The following is a 24,640-nucleotide window of genomic DNA, read 5'->3' as shown; positions in this document are numbered from 1 at the left end:
GACCTGTTTCTGAACATAATCGCATTTACTCCCCTGAAAGCGTTACCTTGTGTTCAATAGTATCTTGTAACTACAACCCGTATGCTTGAATCGGGTATAGATAGACAGATCTGGCACCGATCCCTGCATACAGCTAAGGGTTAAGTTACAGTGTTCTCAGAGTGTTATAGTTAGTCCTGCGCTGACTCGCACGTGGTGGCAAGCATTTGAATTGTGTGTGTGGTGAATCCTTTAGAGTCAGGACGCTCCTCTCGGCTAGTCGGTTCATGGATTGCAAATCCAGGTATGGGCATCTATGCGCAAAGCGACACCGAGACCAAGTTTCTGACTCTGAACGATTAACCCAATCAAGGATCGGCCCTTGCGGTCCTTAACAAGCGGCTCTACCTGTACTGTGGGGTGGGGGCACATCTAGCTATATATACTGAGGAGCGGCTCTACCTGTACTGTGGGGTGGAGGCGGGGCTTCTTATTACTGGCTGCACACTTGCTAGATATACTGCTTTTGGTTTTGCAGGTGGTAAAGGGCTCGGCTCCGACAGAAATTGGAGATGAAGAAGCCATAGCTCAGATCCGGAAGGGACACGATACAATGTGTATGGTGCTTACCAGCCGCAAACGCTACCTGGAAACCGTGAGAGCCGTGTGGAGCACGGGAGACGTCAAGGTGAGACATAAGCCCAGCGGTGGTGATGCCCAGGGCTCTGAATGCTTCATAACGTGGTGGTGATGATGCCCAGGGCTCTGTATGCTTCATAATGCAGTGGTGGTGGTGATGCCCAGGGCTCTGTATGCTTCATAATGCAGCGGTGGTGATGCCCAGGGCTCTGCATGCTTCATAATGCAGCGGTGGTGAAGCCCAGGACTCTGCATGCTTCATAATGCAGCAGCGGTGGTGATGCCCGGGGCTCTGCATGCTTCATAATGCAGCGGTGGTGAAGCCCAGGTCTCTGCATGCTTCATAATGCAGCAGCGGTGGTGATGCCCAGGGCTCTGCATGCTTCATAATGCAGCAGCGGTGGTGATGCCCAGGGCTCTGCATGCTTCATAATGCAGCAGCGGTGGTGATGCCCAGGGCTCTGCATGCTTCATAATGCAGCAGCGGTGGTGATGCCCAGGGCTCTGTATGCTTCATAATGCAGCGGTGGTGATGCCCAGGGCTCTGCATGCTTCATAATGCAGCAGCGGTGGTGATGCCCAGGGCTCTGCATGCTTCATAATGCAGCGGTGGTGATGCCCAGGGCTCTGCATGCTTCATAATGCAGCGGTGGCGATGCCCAGGGCTCTGCATGCTTCATAATGCAGCGGTGGTGATGCCCAGGGCTCTGCATGCTTCATAATGCAGCAGCGGTGGTGATGCCCAGGGCTCTGCATGCTTCATAGTGCAGCGGTGGTGAGGATGCCCAGGGTTCTGCATGTTTCATAATGCAGCGGTGATTGGTGCGAGGAGGGGGGAGGCTCTTAAACCCCTCCCCCCGCGCCATTACTGCACCCGGAACCTCCAGAGCCCTAGGCGGAGCTCGGACACACTGTGCAGGAATAGACTGTCTTAGCACTGAGCCCAAGTGGTGACTCCATGCTTCTGCACCCGGTCTTGTACGAGAGCCCGGCCGCAAGCTTCGGGGGGTCCCAACACTTGAGCGTCCTGGTGGAGGACGATGGGGGAAGCCTCTGGAGGGCCTAGAGGGATATGGAGGCGGCCATGTGTATTTTTTCTTAAACAATACCAGTTGCCTGGCAGCCCTGCTGATCTCTCTGGCTGCAGTAGTGTCTGAATCACACACCTGAAACAAGCATGCAGCTTATTCAGAGCACCTGATCGGCATGCTTGTTCAGGGGCAGTCTGCATTATGTCAAATGAAATAAATATGGCAGCCTCCATATCCCTCCCAGGTTCCCTATAATGGGAACACAGACCTGTGCCATTATCTGAAGGCGGTAAGTGTGGAGAGAGAGAGATTTACCGATAGGCAGAAAGGCGAATGTGTCACTGTGTAGTCCTATAGGGCTGCACATCCTAACATGAGCTATCCATAGGAACATAGGCCTTGTCAATATGCACAAAGCAGGAGGCACGTGTGGCTGGTGCAGCTGCAGGCGGTGGCCTAGTGTGGGCGGTGGCCTACTGTGGGCGGCGGCTTAGTGCGGTGCTTTGATTTGAGAATCCGGGTTTCCTGATATTACAGAATAGATCACAGGGCTGCACTTGTGTCCAGTCAGCATCAGGTTATGCAGAGGATTTAGGAACGCCCCACTGTCTGATCAGCTGAGGGCCCGTCCTACTGACTAGTCACACAGGTCTGGGAACTGGTCGGACAGGATCACCATTGATGGGCCATATATAAGACTGCAGGGCAGCTGGTCAGGTAGTGATGTTGTGGAGGAGACGCCAGTTCTGTAACACTGTAATAAGGATTATATGCTGGAACCCAAAAGATGCTTAGGTACCTTTAACGAGTAACTACAATATTTCCTTGCAAGCTTTCAAAACCGGTAATGAAAAAACCCTCTCGGGGATACTCACTTTGGGAGGGGGAAGCCTCAGGATCCTGACGATGCTTCGCCCGTCCTCCGGTGTCCCGGCAATCCAGCGCTGCAGCCCCCCAAACAGCAGCGAGGTAAATATTTACCTGCCGGGATCCTGAGCAGGCGCAGTAGCGACTCTCTGTTCTGGTAAGGTGGACATAGCTGAACCCGATCAGATCGGCTCTACTGCGCATGCGCGAGTCCTTTGTGCCAGTAGAGGGGATACGATCAGGTTCGGCTATGTCCATCTTACCTGAATGAAGAACCGCTACTGCGCTGGACAGGGATGCTCAAATCCGAATTCGGGTGAATCCAGATAGTTGCTATCCGGATTTCACCCAGATACCTGTGCGGGCTGGGTGGTGGGGGGATGGTCAAGCTTACCCTTCTGACGTCTTCTTCGGTCCGTCCCTCAGCGCCTCCCACGATGCGGTCCACGGCGTCACATGATTCCAAACACTTCCTCCTTCCTGCTTGAAGGATGACGTATATAGTCACGTGACAGCGGATTGGAACGCATCGTGGGAGGCGCCGAGGGACGGACCGAAGAAGACGTCAGAAGGGTAAGCTTGACCATCCCCCCCCCCCCCCCCCCCCCCGCACAGGTATCTGGGTGACATCCGGATAGCAACTATCTGGATTCACCCGAATTCGGATTTGAGCAGCCCTGGCGCTGGATCCCGGTGAGGTAAATATTGCCTGCGCACCCTTGTCAGGCTTGTCGGGGACACTTCGGGGGAGGAGCCAGCGCTGGACTGCCTGCAGCTACAGGGGAGGGGGAAGCCTCATTGGGAGCCTGACGCCCCCCCCTTCCCGAGGTTAGTACCCCCCAGTGGGGGAGGGGGGGTTTAGAGTACAGAGTCTCTTTACATTTCTTCTTCAGGCATGATACAGAACTGGATGAGAACCGTATAAAGCTATTTCTTATGCTGGATACAACACCATACAATTTTCTGTCAGATTTACCTGCCACATCGATTATTTCCAACATTTCGATCGATTTTTTTTTTTTTTTTTTTTTTCCCGATCGTTTTTTTATTTTTTTTAATCGATTTTCATAGAACTGAATGAAAATCAATAAAAAAAAAATCAAGTAAAAAATCAATTGAAGTTCAGACCAGACATGGTGTGTAGCTAGCATTACATGCGGTAGCTTATTTATGGTATTTTGGTGCGTACAGCAACTTGAAACTTGATAGTAAGCATGGCTGGTTCTAATGACTGCATCAAACAATGAGTTAACACGATCAATTAACACATGGTGGGCCAGGAGGACAGCAGGAGATCAGAATGTGTGAAAGTTTGTATGTTTATGACTGCAGTCCAAAATGAGTTGTGTGCATGTAAGAAATGGTTTCATACGCTTCTGAATTATGCCTGAAGAGCCACTTGAGCCACAGGGAAACATGGACATTACCTTACACGTCAGTTGTCCTTTCAGTTGTAACTGACAGCAACTGATAGTGGAAGGGGGGCCCTAAGGCTTTCATCTTCCCGAGAGACAAGTACGACTAGATCTAGTCAGAACTGGAAGGAATCCTTGTTAGACTCAAATGGTGAGCTTCTGAGAGGAGCTGACCGCAAGGTAAATATGTAATATTAATTTGCTGGTACATCATGTTTTTATTTTAAATAATTTTACTCAGTTCAGGTTCCCTTTACAGAGGAAAACTTGCAAGTAAATATTGTACAGTCATTAAAGGTGTTACCTAAATTAAGTTTGTTTTTATGTTGTTACATGTTCAGATTCCCTTAATGACAAACACTGGACTACATACAACTCGCTTTGTAAATTCAGTAAGGTTTTATATATAAGAAGCTAGTTAATATATGGGATGCACAGATCTATACCTCTGTGCAATCATTTGAAGTGGGGTGTGTAATAGGATTGTACCATTTTCCAATCACGTGGGTGTCAGAAGTAGATTTGTTTTGTTAAATCACACTGGTGGTGTCGCCCTTGATGATCTGATACTACTAGATGTTGTATATTTGAGAAGTGTAATTTCTTACCTTCTCAGAAGGATAAGCCATTATTTAATGGAGAAAGTAATGTTTATTCATGCACGGTAGGCAACGCGTTTCGCGTGTCTTGGCCTGCTTCCTCAGGTCAATACAAGTGCAGATCTTCTGATCACAAATGTGAGCGCCTGAGAATAGATTTGTTTTGTCTCTGTTCTCTACCTATGATTGCTTTTGTTTGTCGTAGACCGCCATGGACTCCGCGGTGGCTGTAAATGACCTGTCTGTGGTGGTGGATGTCTTAAACATCATCAATCAGAAAGCGTAAGTGTAACATCTCAGTTCGCTCTACTTTTTCCCAATATTTGGCGTCAGTGAGTAACTGGGCTTGTGTTACAGGTCGCTATGGAAACTGGATCTGTGTCTGACGGTTCTCTCTCAGATTGACAAACTGCTGCAGAGTAAATATGAGAGGTGAGTGCTGGGTAGAGACGGGGGGCAGTATTGGGGAGCTGTGGTCAGGGGGTGTCGGGGTGAAGGTTATTTTGTTTGTAAGGACTTGGCACAAAGTCATCTCAGTGCAGTGTGAACGGTTCCTTGTGAATGAATGACGCTCCTTAGCCAGTGTCCTCAGTTTTACTTACCTGGGGCTTCTACTGCCCCCTGAAGTTGTCCTGTGCCCTGGCCAGTACTCAGCGATCCTCTGGTACCCCACCGTGGCTCAGTTTCGGTTTCGCCAACTAAGCCTGGTGCTGCCAACTATGCTTGCATGGCTGACCGCACGTGTCCTTGTTTGCGCTCTCATCAATGGGAGCGTCCTAGGCAGGCATAGTAGAGATTGTATCGTACTGTGCAGGGCGCTCTTGGCGGCAGGAGCGCGAAGGACGACACGCGTGGCCAGGGCCGTGCAGACACAGTGGCCAGCTCAGTCGGCGAAATCCAAACTGGGAGAACGGAGGATCGTTGAGTACCGGTGTGGGTGGCTGCAGAGGGTCGGTAGAAGCTCCGGGGAAGTAAAACTGGCTTTTTTTGTGTTAGACTTTTGTTTCCCTTTAAGAAGGAGACTAGACCAGGAGAGATGTGCGAATAACAAGAACCATCTAAAAATAAAAGAATTGTAGAAGTGTACAGGTATGCCATCTGCCTTTTAGTAAACATCTGCACATGGATTGTAATGAATATAGTTACATAATGAGTTATATGTTTAGAATACGCACCAGCAGCGAGAGCAAGCAAAGCTGCCCAGGAAGACTATGTGCTCAACTGAAAACCGGTTTAATTAATCCTTGTGTATAAATAACATTCAGATGTTCAGACAGCTGACACACTTATAACAGGTGCGCCTGTGTTATCTCGGCCATCAAACAGCGGCCAGCTTCAAACTGGGCAGTTTACCGCAGATGTGGTGTTTGAAAGAACCCCGTTTTCTGTGCCTCATTGAATCACTCCATTATAAATCTTAGCGACCATCGATATTATCAGGTAATTGCTATGGAAAAATGTCCATCCCTTATATAAGTGACAATTATTTAGGCCATTTGCCCTTATAATATTCAGCATGATAAATATGGCAATCTGAAAAGTAGCAATATCCCAGCAGAGACTACAACAAGTTATGTTGACCATTGTCAGGCTTGTGCATCAATAACCCTTTAGCAGCCAATTTATTTAGACGCTGGCAAGTGCTCCAGGCCTATTTTATTATCCCTTTTAATTTCTTGGGAAGACAAAAAGCATGGACACCGAGAGCCCAGATATGGTGTAGTATGTATTGGTATCAGGAGAAAGTGTAGAGTAATTCAAGGCCTCGTTCACATCAGGGCCGTTTCTGTGCGCTTTCCACAGCGCACTGCCCTGTGCGTTCAGCAAGGTATTGATTTTTCCATGTAACTAAATGTAGCTGGTTCACATCTATGCGCTGCGCTGAGCAGCGTTACAGAAACGTAGTGTTGCATGTATTTCTGTGCGTTCAGCTGGAAAGCGCACATCAATGCAAGTAAATGGGTCCGCTTTTTTAGCGCATAGAAGCGCATAGAAGCGCATGCGTTTTTTACCCCTAATTAGAGAAAAAAATACATTTAAATACAAAAACAAAGTTTTATTGACAACTGCTGCTGCTACAGTAAGCAAAACGTGCTTTAAAGAAGCGCAGCGCAACGCATAGAAACGCGGACTAAAGCGCGCACAAGCGCATGCGTTTTTTACCATGCGCTTTAACACGTTTTTCAGCGCAGCAGATGTGAACGAGGCCGTACAGTAGGCAGGCGGGGAGAACAAGACTGTCCCCACTCAGGGTTAAGAAGTCGCTCTCGGTACATGAGAAGAATTCCCGCCCTCCCACCAAGGGTTGACAAATACAATATCGAAGTAAACAGAGGCGCCAAAAGGATAAAAATATATAAAATTCTTAAAACATGGAAGTGGTGGGGGGTGGACCCTTTTCCACTCCAAAGGATGACAATAGGGACGTGTTCAAGTATAACACAAGATTTATTTATTTATACACTCCACATTAGTTGCAACGCGTTTCACGGGCGTGACCCCACTTCATCAGGCAGTGAGTCAGGAGTATAAAGCTAAAAGCATCCAAGTCTATGCTGAGTGCCTTATTTGTTAAAGTTCCCTGCTTCTAATTAGTACTGCAGTAAAGTGTATTTATGGTCACATGTCACTAGGGGGCAGTGTGAGACAAAAAACAGAGGACTTCTGCTTTTAGTTTCTATATTTTCTACCAGTAGAGAGACATCCAAGCATTCCAAGAATTTACAGCACACGGAGTTCTGCCGACTGAGGTGAAAAGCAGCGCACTTATCTCACACGGGATAACTCTACTGAAGCTGCTAATGAGTTAACATATGCAGTGTCATTTATTTAATGGAAGTAGATATAAACTGTAAGTTCTGCACAGTGATAAGCTAGCCATACACTATTCAACCACAGTGCTGATCGGCCTGTAATCGACATTACAGCTGAGACCGTGGGTCGATCGTGGCAAAAACCGACTATCCCTATCAAGGGATGTCGCCTGCAGGTCGATTGCAGGACAGCTGCAGTGCTGTGGTTAATCACAATTTTTGCCCAATTAGATGTCTTTGTTGAATCTAACATTGAATTGGGCGATAATGTTGTATAATGTATGGCTGGTTTTAGTGTTGTTGGTGCTGTTTGGACGGTGCATTGCTCTGTAGTGACCGCCGCAGGGCTGGAGAGAACGAAGCTGAGCTGTCAGTAATGGCTCATGTTTTAGGTGGGTTGTGTCATTAGTGCAGTGCTGTCCCCTCCGCAGGGCCAGAGCACTAGATCAGTGGGGGCCACAAGCCCTTTAGGTAGGGGTTTTGTGGTGCCTCATGGCAGGCAGCGGTGAAGAGCTATATGAATTCCAAGACTGATGCAGCAGGAAGTGATGTCATCAGAATGTGCGGCGTTGCAGGAACTGGATCACTATGTGGGCAGGGCTAAGAATAATGTGCTGCTTCACACTCGCACTGGTTAGCATGTGGTTTTCCTTGAACATTGGTCACAACGCCGTTTCCTGCAGTGGGGGGGGGGGGGGGGGGCTATATGTATTTATGTAAAAAGGGTGCCCGGAAATGTGGGCACAGGGTGAACCTGAAAAACAGCTCGTCTTGCTATTGCAAATTTCCTGGCGGCATAGATTACTATTCTCTCTTCATCCCACCCCCCACCCCACCCAATAGATTCTGAGATCTTTTGGAAATCTGTTCCTAGTGTGTAGCACACATCAGATAGATTCCTGTCAGATTCGACCTGAATCTATCTGATGGTTTAATCTGCTGCATATCTATAAGTGTATGGCCACCTTTAGAGCCCGTTCTCACTTGAGCGGGAATCGCGCGATTCCCGCTCACGGCAAACCGCTAGCGGTTTTGTAAAAACCGTTACAACATGTAACACATGGCAGTGTTCTCACTGCCATGTTTGCGGTTGGCGGTATCCACAAACGTGTCACATGCAGTGGTTTGCCGGTGATTAGCATTTAGCGATCGCGATTAGCATGCATAGCACGCTAGTGATTGCTCCAAAACCGCTGCAGTGTCCAGTGATTTTTCCCGTGTTAATCGTGGGAAAATCACTCCCGCAAAACATTCTGCGATTTTAGATGTGAACGGGCCCTTAGACTCAAGCTCATCCTGATTGAGTGTGACACCCCTGCTTTAGTGGTTTCACCCACTTTATGTTTGTATCTTTCCAGTTACATGCAGACCGGATGCGTTTCTTTGAAGCTGATCCTGCAGCGGTTCCTCCCATTGATCACCGACACCCTGGCAGCTCCGCCCTCTGTGGGCGTGGACATATCTCGCGAGGAGAGGTAAGCGTTGTGCACAAGTCAGACATTTATTATATACGTCTTAAAGGGAAGGTCCAAGCAAAAAAAAAAAGAGATTCACTTACCTGGGGCTTCTACCAGCCCCATGCAGCCATCCTGTGCCCTCGTAGTCACTCACTGCTGCTCCAGTCCTCCGCTGGCAGCTTTCTGACCTCGGAGGTTAGGGCCAAATTGCGTACATTTTTACACATTCCCGCTAGTGCAGGAACATTAACACATACATTTTTACGCGTTAGTGGTGAAACGCGTAAATTTTTGTTCCTGCACTAGCTGGAATGCGTAAAAATGTATGCAATGTGGCCCTGACCTCCGAGGTCGGCAAGATGCCAGCGGGGGACTGGAGCAGCAGTGAGTGACTACAAGGGCACAGGATGGCTACATGGGGCTGGTAGAAGCCCCAGGTAAGTGAATCTCATTTTTTTTTTTTTGCTTGAACCTTCCCTTTAAACACGTGGACCTTCAGCCAAAGTGCCAACTAATCAGGGCTGCTGGCTGGGAACAAATGTGATCATTCCATCAGGTTTTCATGATTGAATTGTTCAGAATACCAGTTTGTGGAGAAAACCTGAAAAGATTCTATGGTCGATTGGAATACAGAATTTTGCCGGTAGGAATGTTGTGTTTTATTATCGAATCTGAAGCGAGAAAGTGTACTAATTGACTTGTTTTGGGGAACAATTGATAATCACCTTCTGATTAAACCCAATCCCGCAAATCTGATCGAATCTGAGGAAAATATAGTACTGCTTATTGGCACCTTAAATATGTACGTAGCTACAGACAGGGAATCCTCAGGATCTTATTGAGGCTTCCCTTGGCATTCTGCTGACCCCCCCTTGCGAAGCTCGGACCCCCTATATATTCTTCTGTGATGAACGCGGCCGCGCATCTGTAGTAGCATAGGCTCCTGCTTATTACGTATGCGCGGCCGCACTGATGCCAGAGGTACGCTGATAAGATTGGCGAGTCTTCAAGCAACTTGGAACCCCAAATTGCCCTTGCGCAGGGTGTGCACTGTAGCGTTAGTGCTATAGCGGTGCCTAGCTCGCCAAAACCACTACCTTTGATCTTTCGGGGGTCTGCACTTGGCGAAGGTAGACTGCAGAACACCAAGAGATGCCTCAATACGATCCTGAGGCGTCCCTCTCCTTAGCTTAGTATCTCTTTCTGTACCTGAGCTTCGCCTGTGCAGGAAAGGTCTTCAGTTCAGACCTTGGACACCCCAATCAAAATGAAAAGAAGGAAAAAGTAACCACTTTCTTATCAGGCGTCACATCCACAAACGTAACCGTTACAACCGAAGACTTCTGCAATTCGCTCAAATGTCACACAGAGATTTATGGCAGCAACACTTGCAGTGAACTATGCTACACAAGCAGCAGCTTCATCCACCCAGACATTGTAGTCTGTGACCTCATCCCCTAATAAAGGATACTTGAAGTGAGAGGGATATGGAGGCTGCCATATTTGTTTCCTGTTAAGGAATACCAGTTGCCTGGCTATCCTGCTTATCTTTCATGCTGCAATAGTGGCTGAATCACACACCAGAAACAAGCATGCAGCTAACCTTGTCAGATCTGACAATACTGTCAGAAACACCTGATCTGCTGCATGCTTGTTCAGGGTCAGCCAGGCAATGTGCATCATTTAAAGGGACACTTAAGCCAGAAATTAAAAATCAGTTTCACTTATCTGGGGCATCTACCCGCCCCCTGCAGCCATCCTGTGCCCTCGCAGTCACTCACGGTGCCTCCGGTCCCCCGCCGCCAGCTACTTTCGTTTTCGCTGACAGGGAGTCGGCGGGCTTTCTGCGCCTGAGCAGGCCTGGCCACGTGTATCCTTCATGTTCCCATCCTCAATAGCATCCTGCACAGGCACAGGCCGCTATTGCGGATGGGAACGTGAAGAAAAATGCGTGTGGCCGGGCCTGTCGGCGAAAACTGAACTGGCTGGCGGTGGGGGACCGGAAGTTCTGTGAGGGACTGCGAGGGTGCAGGGGGCTGGTAGAAGCCTCAGGCAAGTAAAACTGATTTTTTTTTATTCCTGGTTTAAGTGTCCTTTTAAATGGAAATGAAAATGTCAGCCTCCATATCCCTCTCAACTCAGGTGGCCTTTAACCACTTCAGGATTCGGCGTACGCTTAACTACGCCCCTGAATCCTGAAGTGGATGCCATGGAAACGGCCGCTCGTATGAGCGGCCGTTCCATGTCAGTTCCCGGAGCGTGTCTCCGTGAACACCCTGCGAGCCGATCGGCGGCTCGCAGGGTAAATGTAAACACACGGGGAAGATCTTCCCCGGTGTTTACATGTATACGGCGCTGCTGCGCAGCAGCGCCGTGGCGGAGATCGGCGATCCCCGGCCTCTAATTGGCCGGGGACCACCGGCACCTGATAGGCTGAAGCCTATCCCATCAGGCGCAGGACGGAATTCCGTCCTGCGCCGCTCACAGGGGGAGGTAGAGGGAGGGAAGGGGAAGGCGGCCACGAAGCGCTGTGGAGGGGGGCTTTGAAGAGAGCCCCCCCCGCAAGCGCAAGCAGCCGGCGGCGATCAGACCCCCCCAGCAGGACATCCCCCTAGTGGGGAAAAAAGGGGGGAAGTCTGATCGGCCTGGCTGCTAGCTGATCGGTGCTGCGGGCTGGAGAGCCCACGCAGCACCGATCAGCAAAACCACCCGGTATCCGGAAGTGGTTAAAGGGAACCAGAGAGGAACTAAAAAAAAAACAAAAACAGAAAAAGATTCTATACATACCTGGGGCTTCTTCCAGCCCCATACACACAGATCGCTCCCACGCCGCCGTCCACCGCTTCCTGTATCGGCGGTACCGGGTCCCGTCACTTCCGGTGGACGCGACCAATTGTCCGCATGAGCAGGGGCTCCCTCCATACTCTTACACGTGTGGCTGCTCAGTAGGCACAATGTACGTGGAACTCCGCTCACAACCTCCGTCTGCCGACAGTGCAGGAAAGCAGGCTGCCAAAACCTCGAATCCAAGACTGTGCAAAAGTGAAATCCGCACGATGTCGGTAGGATCTGTATGTCTTTATTAAATCATTATACACGACAGGCTAAAACCAGCACCACATGCTGACATATTTCGGGCGTTACACGCCCTTAATCATAGCATAGGCACAAGCAAGAAAGGGTAACTCTTAAATAGAGTAAGGTTACACCCAAAATCACATGCTCAAATGACCCCACCCACAAAGAAAAGTGCTCAGTAGGCAGCTGCACGCGTAAGTGTATGCCGGGAGCCCCTGTGATGCGGATAATTGGCCGCGTCCTGCCGCCGACTGGCCGAAAGTACGGGACCTGGTACCGCCGGATACAGGAAGCTGGAGAACGGCGGCGTGGGAGCGATCCGTGCGTATGGGGCTGGAGGAAGCCCCAGGTATGTATAAAACCTTTTTTCTGGGGCCTCTGGTTCCCTTTAAGGCACTGACCTGTAACAAGCCTGCAGATGTGATGCTCGGACTCCCCTGCCTGCAGGCTTGTTCCAACCGTCACTCACATACTACAGCGTCCAGCCTGACAGTCTCCAGATTCACATTATTGCAGGTGTCACTCAAAGGGAAATACCTTTTCTTTTTGAGAAGCCACAGTGAAAACCCCCCTTCTTCGTCGGGTCATGCAGGTTTTTCTGTGCACCATGCGTGTTTGTATGCAGAAAACAAGTTTGCTTTCATAAAACAGAAAGAATTTGCGATAATTCAGGTTGGAGTGAGAATATGAAGTCTTCCACAATGCAGCACTGCTGAATATATGCAAATCACCCATTGTGGCCCTTAGAAGCTAAACACACCTCCAGATCCACTGGAATGCAATGATGTGTCAGCTTGTCAATATCACAGAAAGACACGCCTGATTTCTTCAAATGATGGGTGGTCAGAGCCGCCCGCGGGACAGCCATTCTGGCGACAGTATCCCTGTGTGGACAGTCTATCGGCAGGCTGATTTTGACCGATATGCCAGCCTTATCAGCCGGCCGACAGACTGTACACACGGGGATACTGTCGCCAGAACAACCGCCCCGCGGGCGGATCTAACCACCCATCATTTAAAAGAAATCAGGCGTGTGTACGCACCTTTACTTTTTTTTCACAGCACCTAATTGAAGTGTGTTAAAGGGGAACTGAAGTAAGAGGTATACGGAGGCTGCCATATTTATTTCCTTTTAATCAATACCAGTTGCCTGGCAGCCCTGCTGGTCTATTTCTCTGCAGTAGTATCTGAATAACACCAGAAACAAGCATGCAGCTAGTCTTGTCAGATCTGACAATAATGTCAGAAACACCTGATCTGCTGCATGCTTGTTCAGGGGCTATGGCTAATAGTATTAGAGGCAGAAGATCAGCAGGGCTGCCAGGCAACTGGTATTGCTTAAAAGGAAATAAACATGGCAGCCTCCTTATCCCTCTCACTTCAGTTCCCCTTTAAAGAGAAACTGTCACCAACAGTTGAACGTCATCCCAATCCGTAGCTGACACCCCCTTTCCCAGGAGAAATATATTCCTTTTTTTTAACAAACGGATCATCAGGGGGCACTGTATGGCTGATATTGTGGTGAAAACCCTCCCACAGTGTGATGTCAGGACCAGGGTGCTGACATCACACTGTGAGAGCCTTGTTGCATTGTGGGAAATAGCTGTTTCCAGTTGCCAACAAGCAAGCAGCATCTCCTTCCAGTGACATCACCTGCCAGCTGTAGAAATGTGATAAATGTCAGAATGTAAATCAGGGAGAGGAAAGATTTTACAATGGGCAAACACTGACTAAATCATTTATACATAATTATTGTAAAAATTAAGCACTTTTTTATAACATTATTTTCACTGGAGTTCCTCTTTAAGCCTGGTACACACCAGCAATTCTGATTGGCCAAATGTTACCACCTCCATGTAGTACGAGAGTTTATCTACATAACCTGTTCATGTAGTGTGAGGGCCTACAGATTTGAATACTATGGAGGGGGGAAAATTGGCCAATCAAAATTGAAGGCGGGTCCCAGAATTTATGGTAGATATACATGATGCAATTTCCCATCAGATCAATGCACCGAAACAATAATTCCTGACATTTCTGATCTGCTTCTGATTGATAACCGGATCGATTTTCAGATCACTACTGCAAAAAAAAATTGATCCAGTTATCAATTGGGAGCAGATCAGACACGGTGGAATTTATCGTTTCGACCCGTCGATGTGACAGCAGCTTGCATGGTGTGTAGCAGGCAGAGGCAGGACGAGGGAATAGTGATATGAGTAGTGGAGAGAATAAGAATCCCCAGTGACTATACCGAAATACGGTACTATGCAGAGATGTGGCCACACCTCCCACAATCCTCTCTGTTTCTCTCTCTCTAGGCTGATGAAGTGTAAGCTCTGCTACAAGCAGCTGCGCAGCCTCCATGCGCTTGTGAAGAGTCGGGCGTCGCAGAGCGGCCGCTATGGAAGTGCCTTCCGGGAGCTCCACCTCCTGATGTCCGCGCTGGAGTGACGGAGCGCTGACGTCGTATGGAGGGTGGAGCAGCAGACGTGGTACGGGGATCTGGGAGGAGTCCTTATTTATTGACCGTTTCTGTACAGAACTGCACTTTACTGGTACGGAGCGGCCTGAAGCCCCCGTGGGGCCCACCTGAGTTCTCACATAAGACGGAATGACCGGCCAGGACTGCGGATTGTCCAGCCACAACGTTTATCGATCTCTGGAGATGAACGTCTGTTTTGTTTCTTGTTTGTTGATTTTCTCTTTCTAGCAACAATAAAATGCCTTTTTCCTATTTTACATCAAATCTCTTTGGTGTGTTTGTGTGTGATGATGCAGGAGGAGCCAAGTGATAGCTCCACCCCCTGCTCTGATCACATGACTATCACATTGTAAACGATTGGTGCATCCTTCAGGCTGAGTGGAGAACAGAAAGAGACGACAACCAGTTTTATTATAAAAAAAACTCTGTAATAATAAAGTGTTAATTTTTCTATAAATATATTAAAAGTACAAATATTCACAGGCAGCATTTAGCAGTTCATGTAGCGTAAGGTGCGACTGGCGTCTCCTGCGTGTGGGACTCCGCCCCTTCTTTATTGCCTTCTTGGTTTCCCGGCTGGATTGTCTGTAGCTGTTGGACGTCATCATGGGGGTCCAATTCGGTGACGGACTGAAAGAGAAACGATGATTAATGACCGCGAACAGAGGGTGGGGATAACTCTCTTAATCACTTTATCCACCACTACAGTATATCTACGTCCTCTGTGACTTCATCTAAGCCACGAGGACGTAGCTTTAGGTCGTGTAGCTGAATCAGTGCTGTGCATGGTTGGGCATTGCTCCTGTGCAAAACTTCCTGCACGATCTGTTGCAGCACTAATTGGTGAAAGGGAATAGATGTTCCCTGAACCAATAAGATTGATTTTTACCATTAAAAAGACTTTTCTCAGTTCATAGTGAAAAATACAATCTGTAGCATCATTTCAGAATCAAATATCTTCACCATAAATTGTGACAGGAACATAGTTTAAGTTTTGTGATAAACGGTAAGAATAGCCAAACAATAGTGCTTTTTGTTTTTACACTATTTTCTCTCTACAAATTGGTAAAACTGAGATTTTCTCCTTTTCCCATTAAAATGAAAAGAACATTTTTTTCAAGGTAAAAAATAGCAATACAATGAAGCCTAGTTTGACTTGAAAAAAATATATACAGTAGGTGTCTTAAAGAAAGTCTGAAGCCAATTTAAATACTTGTTTTTACCTGTTTATGTTGAGGAATATGAGCAGTGCTAAAACGCAGCATTCCCGTGGCAGAACAAGGGCTTTATACCCCCCAAATTCCCGGGGCCAAAATTGGGGAGCGCTTCCTGTAAGAGGCAGAGCTTTGGGCGGTAGCTCTGCCTCTACTGGAGTGAATCTCCACCAATCGCTACTGCTCCCCGCCCCTCTCAATCTTCTTTCACTGAGAGGGGCGAGGAGAGGCGGAGATCTGCATGGAGATTGACTCATGTAGAGGCGGAGCTACAGCGCAAAGCTCTGCCTCCCCGAGCAGCAAATTCCACCACCTGGAAAGTCGTGGAATTGTGCCCCGGGGATTTGGGTGGTATAAAGCCCTTGTTCTGCCGCGGGAATGCTGCGTTTTAGCACTGCTCATATTCCTTAACATAAATAACAGGTATAAACAAGTATTTAACCCTCCTGGCGGTAACCCCGACCTACACTCGGGGTAGCCGCCGCCGCAGAGGATTACATGGCCACGGGAGGAATTTTTTAAATAAAACTTGGGGGACACAGGTAGCTAGCCTAGTGCTAGCTACAAGTATTACAAGTCCCTCTGCTCTGTTCTGATCCCCCCCGATCACTGCCATTATACGTCAGACATCATATCCGATCGTCGCCATAGCGACGATTGAAGCTGATTGGGGAGGCTGCGGCTCTCGCGGGATTGCGGCTGGGTAAAAATAAGCGCCGGCGATCGGGGGGATCAGAGAGGTGTGGAGGGGGACACAGGTAGCTAGCTACAAGTATTACAACAAGTTTTATTCAAAAAATTACTCTGGCGGATGTAACCACCGAAACTGCATACCTCCAGCAGGGTTAAATTGGCTTCAGACTCTCTTTAAAGAGACTCCGTAACAAAAATTGCATCCTGTTTTTTTATCATCCTACAAGTTCCAAAAGCTATTCTAATGTGTTCTGGCTTACTGCAGCACGTTCTACTATCACCATCTCTGTAATAAATCAACTTATCTCTCTCTTGTCAGACTTGTCAGCCTGTGTCTGGAAGGCTGCCAAGTTCTTCAGTGTTGTGGTTCTGTGATGCATCTCCCCCCTCCAGCCCCCTCTCTGCACACTGCCTGTGTGTTATTTAGATTAGTGCAGCTTCTCTCTGCTCTATTATCTTGTACAAGCTGGATAAATCCTCCTCTGAGCTGGCTGGGCATTCACATGCTGAGGAATTACATACAGGCAGAGCTGTCTGCACTCTGCAGGAAGAAACAGCCTGACACTTCAGTGGAAGATAGCTGCAGGGGGAAAGAAACACACAAATGATCTCTTGAGATTCAAAAGGAAGGGTGTATACAGCCTACTTGTGTATGGATGTATTTTCTATGTGTGGACATACTGTGCATCAACCTACTTCCTGTTTTGGTGGCCATTTTGTTTGTTTACAAACAAACTTTTTAAAACTGTTTTTGACTACTTTTAATGCGGCGGGGAGCGGCGAAATTGTGACAGAGGGTAATAGGAGATGTCCCCTAACGCACTGGTATGTTTACTTTTGTGCGATTTTAACAATACAGATTTTCTTTAAAGAGGAACTCCCGTGAAAATAATGTAATAAAAAAAAGTGCTTCATTTTTACAATAATTATGTATAAATGATTTAGTCAGTGTTTGCCCATTGTAAAAACTTTCCTCTCCCTGATTTACATTCTGACATTTATTACATGGTGACATTGTTACTGTGGGCAGGTTATGTAGCTACAGCTGTCCGTAACAGCCAAAACAGCTAGGAGCAAACAGCTATTTCCTGTCTGTGAACCTTGTTACATTGTAACAAACTGCCAAAAGTACCACGGTCCCAGAGCTTCTTGTGGGAGGGGTTTCAGCACAAACTCAGTCATAAAGCGCCCCCTGGTGGTCCGTTTGTAAAAAGCAATATATTTCTCATGTAAAAGGAGTTATCAGCTACTGATTGGGATAAAGTTCAATTCTTGGTTGGAGTTTCTCTTTAAGTAGGGATAAAGTTATTGCTGATTAACCTCCTTGGCGGTAACCCCGTGTGTGACACGGGGTAAGCCGCCGGAGGGTGCCGCTCAGGCCCTGCTGGGCCGATTTTCATAATTTTTGTTTTGCTGGACGCAGCTAGCACTTTGCTAGCTGCGCCAGCACTCTGATCGCCGCCGGCCCCTGCCCGATCGCCGCTATCTGCTGCGGCGCGGGCCCCCCCCCCCCCCTCCAGACCCCAGCGCTGCCTGGCCAATCAGTGCCAGGCAGCGCCGAGGGGTGGCCCGGGACTCCCCATGGCGACGGGGGAAGCCCTCCAGGAAATCCCGTTCTATGAACGGGATTTCCTGATCGGAGATTGCCGAAGGCGATCGAAGCGGGCGGGGGGATGCCGCTCAGCAGCGGCTATCATGTAGCGAGCCCTCGGCTCGCTACATGATTAAAAAAAAAAAAATTTTTTTAAAAACTGCTGCGCTCCCTCCTGGCGGTATTTTTCATACCGCCAAGGAGGTTAAAGTAAACCTTAAGCCAAATAAAAAAAATGAGTTTTACACACCTGGGGCTTCCCTCAGCCCCCTGCAGCTGTCCAGTGCCCTCGCAGCCTCGCTCCGATCCTCCTGGTCCCGCCGGCGACCACTTCCGGTTTTCACCGCCAGGAGCAGACAGGCTGGGAACGCGACTGATTCTTCACGTTCCCAGCCACAATAGCGCCCTCTATGCTGCTATTGCGACCTTCCTTGCTGCTATAGCAACATAGAGCGAAGAATCACTCGCGTTACTTCCCAGCATGTTGGGTCCTGACGGCAAAACCAGAAGTGGTCGCCGGTGGGTCCAGGAGGATCGGAGCGAGGCTGCGAGGGCACCGGACAGCTGCAGGGGGCTGAAGGAAGCCCCAGGTGAGTAAAACTTTTTTTATTTGACTTAAGGCCTCTTTAAATAGGGACATAGCTAAACCGTAAAAACTGCTCTGGTCCATAAGGTGAAAACCAGGTCTGGATGCAAAGTGGTTAAGTACACCTTGCCCAAGATAAAAAGGATTAAATACAGAAAATCCCAGATTAACATTAAAAGTGAATAGCTACTAAGGATGTACATCTCTCCTGTAGAGCCGGCTGCCTCCCTTCTACAAAGCACTGATATGAACTCACTTTGGTCTGACAGTAACTGTTTCACAGGACAGGCTTGGGTTACGCTATGCTCACATTATAAATCGCAAGTGCCGAGCGTTTTCGTGCGCAATTTTTTTTCATGCTCTTCCTGGCGTTTTCTGAGCGATTGGCGATTTTGTGTAAGCGCTTTCGATTTTCACTTGACATGGAAAAGAATACAATGTATTTATATTCCTAAAAGCGCTGGGGAAAATCGCTATACAAAGCGCTTTTTCTGTGCTTAGCGATTTTCCCTATACCTTCCATTGTGCCAAAACTCAGAAAATGGTACAGGCAGCGCTTTTGTAAGCGGATCGTAATCATACAGCTCAGATGTGAACTCTCTCAATAAGGAATCATTGCACAAACGCTTGCAGGGCGATTTTTTTCAAATCGCCAGCGCTAAAAAAAAAAAAAAAAAGTACAAATGCTCATAGTGTGAACAAGGCCTTAGTGTGCACAGCAAGCCAAAAATGCTGTAAATCCTCCCTGATCCTCTCACAAAAAGGCAATAGCCTTGTATTGTTAACCACTTTTTCCTCTGCTACAGTATATCTACGTCATCTGTGGCACCCTCCAAGCCACCATGACGCAGATATACTGACTTGCTTGCATGATCGGGTGAGCTTCAGAGCGCACCCCCGACACTGTCAGCTGCCTTACTAATTGGTGAAAGGGAACATGTTCCCTTGTAGCTAATTAGTGACCCCCCTGCGGATGAACGATCACCGTTGTAGCAAACAGCAGTAATCCTTCATCTCTCCCCCTCTGCGCCAGGTCGATTAAAAAAAAAATGCCCCTGGAGGAATATCTCACCTTAACTGGTTCCTGCGATCATCCTTCAGCCCCAGCTTAGGCATAGAGCAGAACAGAGGACACATGGGGACGCACAAAAGGACAGAGGACACTTGGGGACGCACAAAGGGGTATAGAGCAGGACAGAGGACACAGGGAAACACCAGACGTACAAGGGGGCATGAGGTACAAAGGGGGCATAAACCACAAGATGCCCCTTCACCAGGGATGCACCAGGTTAATAAATATATTTTTCTAGGTGCATCTTATAGTCTGAAAAAATATGGTACTTTTGCTGAAATCCTGTTATTGCGAGTTTGAGTTTTGACTTTTTAACTCTTGTTTTCCTGCAATGGGGGAGGGATTCCTTGCTAGAAACATCTGGGGAAGTGTTATGTAATAGAGATGTACATTGAGTAAGGCTGAGTAATGATATCAGAATCCAGCAGCTCCACCCACCACAGAAGCTCCTCCCAGTCTCGGCACTGGCTGCATACCATGGTGAGTCTCTGCTAATACCACAAATCCTTCTCATACTGTCACACATTTTATAGGGCAGTTATGCACCTTCAGTTTCCGGTTTGACCGGATTTCAGTCTCATTATAGATAATGCACAAGGATGATATTACACAATACGTGAGTCGATCTGATGAGTCATGCTTTACATATCGTCAGCTATACGCAGCTTTATCGAGACAAACATGGAAAAGAGGCAAACATGTGCTGTGCTGTACAACAGACGTGTCACACGAGCGGCCAGCGACCCTGGTTCATGTAGTGCGCAAACTGGAGCTCGCTTGGGAGTTGGGGCTAACGACAACGGTCACAGATAGTGTACTGGTTAAGGGCTCTGCCTCTGACACAGAAGACCAGGGTTTATATCCTGGCTAAGCTCAGTACCTATTCAGAGTCCTTAGGCAAGACTCCCTAACACTGCAGGGTGGCCTCTTGAGTGCCTCCCAGTGGCTGCAGCTCTTGGGCGCTTTGAGTCAGAGAGGAGAAAAGCGGCATATAATATTATGTAGATTAGCATACAAGATTTCTGTTTTGATGTGTTATGTTGCTGTTAATTACAGTAAGCAGTAGAAATCTGACAAGTTTTGGGCTAGCCCATCTTCTTATGGGGGATTCTCAGCATAGCCTTTATTCTTTATTAAGACACGCCCTGAAAAAGAATGATACAAAGATGCTGGCCAGCCTCCCTGCTCGCTGCACACTATTTTGTCAGCTGGACAGAGCAACTGCCATTCACTAAGTGCATTCTGAAAATAAATGAATCCCCCATGAGGAGATGGGCTAGTCCAAAACCTGTTGGTTCTGTCAGATTTATATAGATTTAAGTGACAGCAACATAGGAGAAAAGTAACGTATGGCTCATTGTAATCTTGGAAAAATGCACTTATCTGTAAATGTTTACATGTGTTTACAATTGTAAGATTTTTTAGCGATAGTGGTCCTGGTGATTTGCAGTTCCTAGTGGTCCCCAGTCCTAATGCCTGAAGACTGCACTACTGCCCAGACGGCAATGTGCAGGACCTCAGCCAGAGGCTTTCAGCTTTTCTTTACAGCATAAAATGTCACAAACATGACAGCTTGAAAGCCGACCTGGAGTCCCTGCCTGATAAAAACAAACAACCCTCTGTAATTTCTGGGTATACGGACGCCGCACATCACCCCGCCTTATAGTGTACAAAACTACAAGAGTGTATTCATTATAAGGAATTGGGATACCAGCTATCGTCACCCAGACAGCAGGAATTCAGGCTGGAATAATAAATAGCTGCTGGTCAAATAACAGCAGCTTCAATTAGCAAAACCCAACATCTGCTGACTGGGCGGGGCTAATTCTAATGAGCTTATTGGAAGAGATTTCTGCTCATTGCAAAACAAAAAAAAGCAAAAACACTTATCTGTCTATCTCAGTCCTGCCTGTCTAACTATTCAGCATGTATATTTAGACAGTTATCTGTCTAATGCTGGGTACACACGATGCAATTTCCCGCCCAATCCACGGGATCGATTATTTCCTACATGTTCGATTGGGTTTTGATCGATACAGCCATCGATTTTGCATACTTAACATGCAAAATCGACGGCTGTATCAATCGAAACCCGATCGAACATGTTGGAAATAATCGATCGATCCCGCGGAACGAGCGAGAAATCGCATCGTGTGTACCCAGCATAACAGCACAAGTCAGGCTACGCCCTGAGCAAGGGACAGGAGTCCACTATGGAATATTTTCGCCTTTACACATTTATGTATTGTGCGAGAGGTGTGTGGAATAGAGTGGGCAGCCGACCACAATTCTTCCCGGATTGGACTTAAAGAGAACCTTAACCATCCTGACGTTCTATTAAGATCACCAGGGTGGTGGCGCAGCAGTATTTTTTTTTTTTTTGTAAACCATGTAGCTAGCCTAGCGCTAGCTACATGATCTCCCCCTCCCTGCGGCGTCTTACTCACCTTTCCAATCGCTTCCGGCGCATTAGCCCATCCGGAAATCCCTTTCTGAACGGGATTTCTTGGAGGGCTTCCCCCGTCGTCATGGCAACGATCGTGAGGACGTCATCGGGAGTCCCGATCCACCCTGCAGCGCTGCCTGCCACTGATTGGCCAGGCTGCGCAGGGGTCTCGGGAGGGGGCCCTTACGCGACGGGTAGCGGTGCATCGGCGGCGACGATCATCCCCCACACGCAGCTAGCAAAGTGCTAGCTGCATGTTTTTTTAAAGAAAAAAAAATTGTTAAAATCGGCCTAGCAGGGCCTGAGTGGCGGCCTCTAGCGGTCATGGACGAGCTGAGCTCGTCCATACCGCCAAGAAGGTTAACTGAGAGGGATATGGATGTTTCTTGTTTAACAATACCAGTTGCCTGGCAGTCCTGCTGATCTTTGGCTGCAGTAGTGGCTGAATCACACCCTGAAACATGCATGCAGCTAATCCAGTCTGACTTCAGTCAGAGCACCTGATCTGCATGCTTGTTCAGGGGCTGTGGCTGAAAGTATTAGAGGCGCAGGACTGCCAGGCAACTGGTATTATTTTAAAAGGAAAAATCCATATCCTTCTCCGTTTAGGTTCCCTTTAAAGTACGCCTGGACTTAAGCTGAGTACACATGTACGATAACGATCGTTCGAAAACGAACGATAACGACAATCGGACCGATAATCGTGCGTTCCAAATTTTCCAACGATCGTTTTTTTGGACGATAACGACAGTTATCGTTCAATCCGACCGATCCAACCCGGCGGATTTTTTCAAAAGATAATCGTTCAATCGTTGCAGTGTGTACAAAGATCGTCCGATAATGATTATCTGTGGAGTAGTACGCATGTTCTTATTGCCTGTCATAACGTCACTTCCGTTTGCGCACGCATTTTTTTATCGTTCGTCGTTCAGTACTTTATACTTATATCGTTCATGTGTGTACACAATCGTTCATTAAGAACGATCTTTTCGGTCTAATTTGAATATCGTGTAAACGTCACGAATCGTTCGTAACGAACGATCTTTATCGGACGTGTATACGAACCTTTAGAGGGATATGGAGGCTGCCATAATTATTTTCTTTTCAGCAATATCAGTTGTCTGGATATACTGCTGATCCTCTGCCTCTAATCCTCTAAGCTACAGACCCTGAACAAGCATGCAGCAGATCATCTGAGAAGATTAGCCACATACTTGTCTGTACTGGTGCTAAATTGGTCAGGTCTGCCAGGCAAGGAAATAAATATTGCAGCCTCCATATCCCTCTCACCTCCGGTTCACTTTAAGCATCCCGATATGTACCTGACAGTGAAATATCAGTTCTGGGTGTAGTGATTGCAGGTAACTACCTCCCATCTAGAAGCAGAACGCCACTTACTTGAGCTGGGAGTCTTTCTGCGTACGGACGTGTTCCTTCCTCCGCGTGGTGAGGGGGTGTCGCTCTGAAAACAAAAGAAGCAGATTGTGCAATGAGCAATAAAGCTTTAGCAAGTGCAGCAACATCTCAGCAGCAGTGTGTCCTCATCCAGATAAAAGTGTTTTGTCTTCCATTTACTTTTCAGGACAGCGGGCAGCATTCGACTTTCTGTTTGACTGCCTCATTTGCATAGATAACAGTACTAGTTTCCTAACGCTTGCATTGCAGGAACAAAAGATGGAGACCACAGGCCATTTCTTAATAGGCCGAGTACTATATGTACCTATGTTTATCTCATCATGTGACGTCTTAGTTTAGGTACTTACAGTAGCGAGTTCTTGTGTTACTGGCATACTGTATGTGTGAGAGAGATGTAATAAGCCTGATAATCTCCCACATTAAACATTATAATGTTCTGCCTGCTGTCTCGCTTACCTCTGACGTCTCTGTGCTGGAGGATGGGAGCTGCTCAATCTTCCTGGTGGGGGCACCGAGCTCTACAGCTCTAGCCCTGTCCCCAAACCGCAAGGAACACAGAGACTCGCTGACATTCCTCTCCGCTGGAGACACCTGGGGACAACACGGAATACAGAGCTGTTACTGGCTGGAGGTGGGGATTAAAGAGGATTACAGATATGCAAATTCTTCCAAGTTGATGCAAATTTATGCAAATATATGCAGCTTGAAAATGGACCAATCAATTTAAATCTGGGTTTAAATTAAACTGGTCCATTTCCAAGCTGCATATATTTGCATAAAAATTTGCATAATTTCAGAAGCATTTTCATCTCATTGATCATCCCTAGTGGGGATTGGAGGAGGGAGGAGTTACAGAGCCAAGCAACAATTCATACACTTTTACATGCTCTTGGTGTGTATATAAAATAGTAGTAGCAGTAGGGTATTGTACCGTAAAATAGGTGAACCAACTGTGAAGAATATTATACACCACGAACCCTTCTCAGTCCTTTTCCCCGATCACCCACAGTCTCCCCATCACTGAATGTATTCCGAGGTGCTGGGGAGGGGGGTGGGGGGCGATTGGGGAGAAGGACTGGCAGCAGCTATCTGGAGGATCTGTACCTCTTTGCTCTACAGCATACATGTCAAACTCTAGACCACAAATTTGGCCTGCAAATGTATTCCCCGCTTCGCATTATGTTTTGGCCACTCTAGACCACCAGGGAAGCCATATCAGAGGTGAGGCCCTCGACTGCTAGAGAAGCTATATGAGGGAG

The 24,640-nt window shown here is 47.7% G+C and overlaps 2 protein-coding genes across 7 annotated transcripts in view; one reads left to right on the top strand and one right to left on the bottom strand.

Annotated features, from left to right (window-relative positions):
- KATNB1 (katanin regulatory subunit B1) overlaps positions 1–14,627 on the top strand; it is a 68,103-nt gene extending 53,476 nt beyond the window's left edge. Inside the window, exons 16-20 of the mRNA XM_068261154.1 lie at positions 518–667; positions 4,736–4,812; positions 4,888–4,962; positions 8,702–8,818; positions 14,200–14,627. Of these exons, the coding sequence (XP_068117255.1) occupies positions 518–667; positions 4,736–4,812; positions 4,888–4,962; positions 8,702–8,818; positions 14,200–14,332 (552 nt within the window). The 3' untranslated portion in view covers positions 14,333–14,627. The remainder of the gene's footprint in view (positions 1–517; positions 668–4,735; positions 4,813–4,887; positions 4,963–8,701; positions 8,819–14,199) is intronic.
- A 142-nt stretch (positions 14,628–14,769) lies between these two features.
- KIFC3 (kinesin family member C3) overlaps positions 14,770–24,640 on the bottom strand; it is a 123,886-nt gene continuing 114,015 nt past the window's right edge. For all 6 annotated transcript variants that reach the window (XM_068261148.1, XM_068261153.1, XM_068261149.1 and 3 more), the window contains 3 exons: positions 23,838–23,972; positions 23,364–23,427; positions 14,770–14,993 (listed from right to left, as the gene is read on the bottom strand). In XM_068261148.1, coding sequence (XP_068117249.1) covers positions 14,968–14,993; positions 23,364–23,427; positions 23,838–23,972 — 225 coding nt within the window. In that variant the 3' untranslated portion in view covers positions 14,770–14,967. The remainder of the gene's footprint in view (positions 14,994–23,363; positions 23,428–23,837; positions 23,973–24,640) is intronic.

The sequence above is a fragment of the Hyperolius riggenbachi genome, chromosome 11 (assembly GCF_040937935.1).
Source record: "Hyperolius riggenbachi isolate aHypRig1 chromosome 11, aHypRig1.pri, whole genome shotgun sequence".
NCBI classification, from domain to species: Eukaryota; Metazoa; Chordata; class Amphibia; order Anura; family Hyperoliidae; genus Hyperolius; species Hyperolius riggenbachi.
This window is presented reverse-complemented; position numbering and strand designations above follow the sequence as displayed.